General features: G+C 36.4%; 1 protein-coding gene across 2 annotated transcripts in view; it reads right to left on the bottom strand.

Moving 5' to 3' along the window:
• Positions 1-1,763: 1,763 nt before the first annotated feature.
• Positions 1,764-6,000, bottom strand: part of LOC139960716 (zinc transporter ZIP11-like) — a 56,555-nt gene continuing 52,318 nt past the window's right edge. The window contains exons 9-10 of one of the 2 annotated variants that reach the window (XR_011790589.1): positions 2,417-5,430; positions 1,764-2,203 (exon numbers count right to left, since the gene is read on the bottom strand). Coding sequence is in view for 1 of the 2 variants with exons in the window: in XM_071959313.1 (XP_071815414.1) it covers positions 5,352-5,430 (79 nt within the window). In the remaining variant the exon portion in view is untranslated. Of the gene's footprint in view, positions 2,204-2,407; positions 5,431-6,000 lie in introns of those variants that run through there. The other variant, XM_071959313.1, reaches the window with a different exon arrangement.

Raw genomic sequence — 6,000 nt, 5'->3', positions numbered from 1 at the left:
CCTCCCGCTCTGCTCTGTACGCAGACACACCCTAACCACTAGGCTATGGACGCTGATTATATGTCCAGAGGTTCGAAACCGGCAAGGAAGGTCGTAATTCCACTGTAGGCGTTTGTCACCTGTATCGAACAATACTACTTCTTTTTTCGGTGACACATTTAGGCTTACTCTAGAGATCAAACATGATGCTAACCAACTCGAAATCATTTGTGATTCCTAAAGCATTCCGAAATCATTTGTTCAACACACCAGAAAAATTCCACTTCACGACCGGTTTCGTCCTTTTGGGACTCATATATATTTATATATATATATATATATATATATATATAACCTCCACCGGGATTCGAACCCGAGCCTATGCACATGATTCGGGTTGATCAGACACTTGAGGCTAGTGAGGGCGCGTACCGCAATTTTGAGTCATATAGCCTATATAAAATTAGCATAAAAATCGGGAAACGCCGGCGGGCTTCAGGAATCACACAATTTCACAATTTTTGAAGTTGGTTGAACTTTCCCAACGTACATACTTATACTATGTTAATGAGAGAATACTGAAAACTCGACCACAGCGATTCACTTCATAAATAACGGTACCAGGTACCAAATTATGATGTTCACCCACCACTCCCATACAGTTTGTTTAGTAATCATGTCTACAAGCCACGGCGTCACACACACGCCATCACCATATCCTATTTGCCTTCAGCAAGGAATTTAAAAAAAAAACTGAAACAAAACACAATTTGCGTGGAAGATCAGAACAGTTAAAAGACAATTAATAATTTAGTTTCTATATTCAAATGGAAGTAGTGACTATACAAGCCTATATGGATGACCAAATCACCACCAAGAATGATGTGTCCACTTTATTTCTTACCTTATTGATTAACTTTGTCTGAACAGGGAGTTGTTATGGAACAACTCCCTGGTCTGAACTAGCGATTCGGAGTTACAGCGATAGCGCCATCATCCTCAGCTCAATAAATATTAATGTATTATATTATGGGGGTTAACAGTTATGTATCTCTGTCCAGCTCCTTCTTGAACGCACGTTAAAGCCCACCCACATTGTTTTAACCGCGCCTTTATTGTCACAGTCTGTTGATTGCTTGTTTTCGTCATCATTTTCATTCTCATTTAAACTCAAGTAAGGGGTGTTTTCCTAATTCAACTTATTCAACTCCAGTCGCAGCACACTCATTATGTCACTCAAAACTTTGCCCCGCCTTTTTAAGTAAACTTCACCTCTCGCGCACTTCAAGCAGTGGTAGACGACAACTGTTCAACGCACAACCAGTAAGCCAAACAACGGGGCGCGGCTTATCACAATTGCCTATCATATTCAATATCATTAAAAACATTGAGCTGGAGCTATACTGTAACCTTGATGGAGCTAGCTACAAATCCGGACACCCAGGTCGGAGATAAAGTAGTCGAAGGAGTAAGGGGTATTAAAATAAATCAGAGTTCTGTAATCAGATAGAAATAGAATGGAAAAGAGGGGTTGTGGTGGCTGAGGGGGGGGGGGCAGGGTGGATTAAGGAGAAAAGTTCCAAAGACCCAATTTGAACACTTGTCCTGTAAATGGAACAAAAACCATGTGTTAATCCAACGGCAGCAGGTCTTGATAATTATTTATGAAAACTAATATCAATCGACCATACAATGGGAGAGAGATGGCGGAAGGAAGGGGGGGGGGTTGGATTGGAAGGGGAATACTGATTTTCAGGATAGATTGATAGTCTTAAACTTCAAAATAAAAACGCCTTGTGTCTGTTTTCTTCTTGTAATATGAGCCATAAATATGCTTTCTCCCATCAATAAAACATTATGAAAACAATTTGACATAAACAAGGAATGGCCTAAAAAAACTTAGAATCAGATTCCAAAACAAATGGGCTACAGAATTTCAGAGTGTAAGTAAACCCATCTTGCTGTTATAAAAAAGACAATTGAAAGATAAAAATAGTCAATTTGGCTGGTACAATTTTTTACCCTGGAATTGTTCTCAACCTAATAATCATTAGATTTAAAATAATTAGATTTGATAATAATTAGATTTAAAAATAACCAGTGCCAGCTTAACCTAGTAGCAAAAGAAGCTAAATGCTTGCAAGCTATCAGTGCCGATTCAGTGACGCCATCACTTGCACTATTACTATAGTACTATACTACATACTAATTTTATGATTATCACCTTCAGTCGGGTTAATAATTAACACAGTAATTAATGAGAGTGTGGTATCTATGTGATACATATACAAAGCAAAAATACTATTGTATTTGCAACTGAAGTCATTTATGTGTATTTTTTTTAAGTTAGGCCAAAAATAGTACTATACTACATACAAATTTTATGAACGACTAGGTGTCAAATGTTAGCAATTTTAGCCTTCTTAGCGATTATCACCTTCAGTTGGGGTTACTAATTAACACGGTAATTAATGAGAGTGTGGTATCTATGTGATACATATACAAAGCAAAAATACTATTGTATTTGCAACTGAAGTCATTTATGTGTATTTTTTTTAAGTTAGGCCAAAAATAGTACTGTACTACATACAAATTTTATGAATGACTGGGTGTCTAATGTTAGCAACTTTAGCCTTCTTAGCAATTATCACCTTCAGTTGGGGTTACTAATTAACACGGTAATTAATGAGAGTGTGGTATCTATATGATATATATATACAAAGCAAAAATACTAAGGTATTTGCAACTGAAGTTATTTATGTGTATTGTTTTTTAAGTTAGGGCCCCTTTATAAACATAAGCTACAGGCTTGGCAGTAGCTTATTCCAGCGCTGAGTATAACCTTTGTACTGAATGTAACTACTCCAGATCAATGTTAAACCACCGAAACGTTTAAAAAGTTCCTTCCTTTTTGCATGTGGTTAAAATATTAGAAATGGAAATAAGAATTGTCAGAATAAGATTCACTTATTTGAAAGAATAATTTAGTTGAAAATATTAAAATCAAATAATCATCAGAAATAAAACATAAAAGCCATCTCAACAGTTCTTCCTAAATATGGTCAAATTATAAAGATCATCTTGCTAGATGGTCAGATTACGGTGACCCGTACTCCAATTCCAATGAGCATCTTACTTAAAGCAGCATTTTGCGTCCTTTTCTATGATTTTTCTCAACCTCACTGATTCCACTTTGCATAACGACATACATAACTAGCTAATCTATTTATATTTTACTTCAAATGGTGGCATAAAAGTCGAAAAATTTGCAACTTTCAACTTTGTTGTTCTCCAAGATATTTTCCGTTGGGAACCCAATAAACCTCGCCCATAATATGAATATTTAAACACTACGAACGTCATTGACAGATACGTAATATAACACCACGCTTGATTTGTGTACAGTCTATATGGCAGTTGTACCAGGGAGTTGCATAACAACTCCCTGGTACAACCAACGCGAAGTCTTGAATCTATTTTTAGCAACGGCTCATAACTAAACCTGCATCTCTGATTGGTTGAATTCAAACTAGTGGGTTTGGCGGAATTGTATGCGATTAATTTTAACTGTGAAATTTGTCGAGGACACTCTTCTCATTTATCGACATAAATCGTTAATTACTCGCTAATTAACGCTCTTGGCAGGGTGAAACTTGGATGGTATCTTAGATAGCTGTTTTATGATTGATACATGTAAAAAAATCGATGCACATGTTAAAAAAGTGGAAAAAAGCGACCCAACGCAAAATGCTGCTTTAAAAACAATATAATATAGTTTTTTTCCTCATTGAGATATTGAATTGTCTAACTTCACACTCCTCAAAGTCTGGAAATAGATTGGAAAATCAGTTCCACAGTTAAGCAATTATTAACATGCTAACACTTGGTGACCTTTTAATAGCTACTGGACTAACACATTTTTAACACCTCTTAAACACCTTAACACCTCTTTAACACCATAACACCTCTTAAAATCTGTTTAACACCTCTTAACACCTTTTTAACACCATAACACCTCTTAAAATCTGAAACTTGTACAGCATGCATATCTAAGCATCTAAAATGGCAAACAGAGAGAAAAGAGGCCTCCCAATCTGACCTTTTTATCAACTTGATATTTTAAAAGTGGAAAATGTTGTTCCATTAAACAAAGTATCATTGACAAGCTATGTCAATAGCTTTTTATTTGTGTAAAAGATCACAATTGGACATTTCTACATACTTTTACATTATTAACTTCTTCAAAAATATGCAACAAAAATCCAGGCCCTCTCTCCAAAGTATACATGGTTTCGTGGTGTACCATAATTTCGGGTGCTGTGTTTCACGTATGTACTGTAGTTACCTTGTCTGGTAGTCAAATTGCAAACAACTCTTTCAAATGCAAACTTTAATCTACAAAACCTTAACGACTAAAAAATGGCAAAAAATTGCTAAAGCAGCAAATATAGAACACATAATTTTCTCGTATTCTCATGTTAATACTTTCAAGAACTAATTTCACGTACTAAACCAGAATTACACTGTAAATTTCAACACATTCACAATGTTTATGGGGAAATATGATTCAAGTCCCTTCTTGATATCTATTTCTAGGTATCCATTTCTGGGTGGAATCTGATCAAACATATCGATGAAATCACGTAGTTGAAGGACAGAGCTTGAACCACCTTGCAACATCAGAAAGATTGCCACTACCACTGTCCACTAAAAGAATCATTTTTCCTGTTTAGCATCGCAAAGTTTACCGTACACCTCCCTATATTAAAATGCGACATAGTTGCATCAAAGTCACAATATCAGTTGTTTCTTTGGGACATAGAGACCTCAATAAATTCACATTAGTTGGATCACCTATAGAACGTCTGTCTCTCTTTCCGGCATTCTAAAGTATCTTCACATCTTCATACTAAACATTCAAACAATGAAATTTCATGATGCGTTTAGGCCCCCCAAAATACAAGGAAAAAACTTGTTGGCTGTTTGCGAGAGAGCAAGTATAAGCTAATAAAGTAACATAGATTGCTAAAAAAAGCATCCTTGTGCTATGTGGAAGATAGGGTTCTTCAGTACCTGAAACAAACAAACAAAAAAAGAAGTTCCCATTCGAAAGAAGAGACATCCTTCCAATTTTTTCTGTCTCATTCTCATATCAAATACCAACCTTGACTTCTTTGCAGGGACATGTTTTTTACACCATGTTGTGTACACCAATGCCAATCACAATTTCATATTTCTAAGTTGTCTTGAAGAAAAAAACCCTTAGGGTTCATGCCAAGTGGAATGTCGATTAAGGCAACAGTACTTTGTCCTGATAGTGGAGGAGAAGGAGGAGGAGGATGAGGTGGTGGTATATTTCTGCCTTCCTTCTGTCATCCAAGAGCGACATCTAAAGACATCATCACTATGAAACCTATAATACTTCCCCACGTCGCCAGTCGTCCGTTTCCACTGCGTGGTTGAGAGGAAGATAAAGAAACAAGTGTTTCAAAAGAGAAATATAGTCACTTGCAAGGAACCCGGCCATCATTTTTGGTACTCGGGTGAGAGGTATTATGGTGGCTGCTTTTATAAATTGAAAAATCTGCAAAGTCATTGTACGAAAATTAAGGTTGGTGTCTTTGTTAATGAAAGTTCCTAAAACAACGCTGAAACTTTATTTGGAAAGGATTCCAATACTTTTGTTGAATTTGATAACATGTTCTGCTCTGTCTCTCTTTCGATAGCCGTCATACAAAGAGAAACCCTTCAAGAGGTATCCGTACCAATCATCGACACCGCTACTTGCAACCAGAAGACCTGGTATGACGGAGAAGTCTTGAACATTATGTTCTGTGCTGGCCTCGAACAAGGAGGAAAGGATTCTTGCCAGGTATTTCATAAATAATTATTTTGAATTTATCAAGCAAGAGTGGCTAAACCAACCCCTTTGAGCAACAATTAATTTGCAGAAGTGTTCCAAATCAGCTTGAGAAATTAATGTGGACGAATTTTCAACTGGTCAGGTTGTACGTGTTTTTA

The sequence above is a fragment of the Apostichopus japonicus genome, chromosome 19, assembly GCF_037975245.1.
Source record: "Apostichopus japonicus isolate 1M-3 chromosome 19, ASM3797524v1, whole genome shotgun sequence".
In the NCBI taxonomy this organism is placed as follows: Eukaryota; Metazoa; Echinodermata; class Holothuroidea; order Aspidochirotida; family Stichopodidae; genus Apostichopus; species Apostichopus japonicus.
The sequence above is the reverse complement of the archived record's forward strand: the minus strand, read 5'-3'. Positions and strand labels throughout refer to the sequence as shown.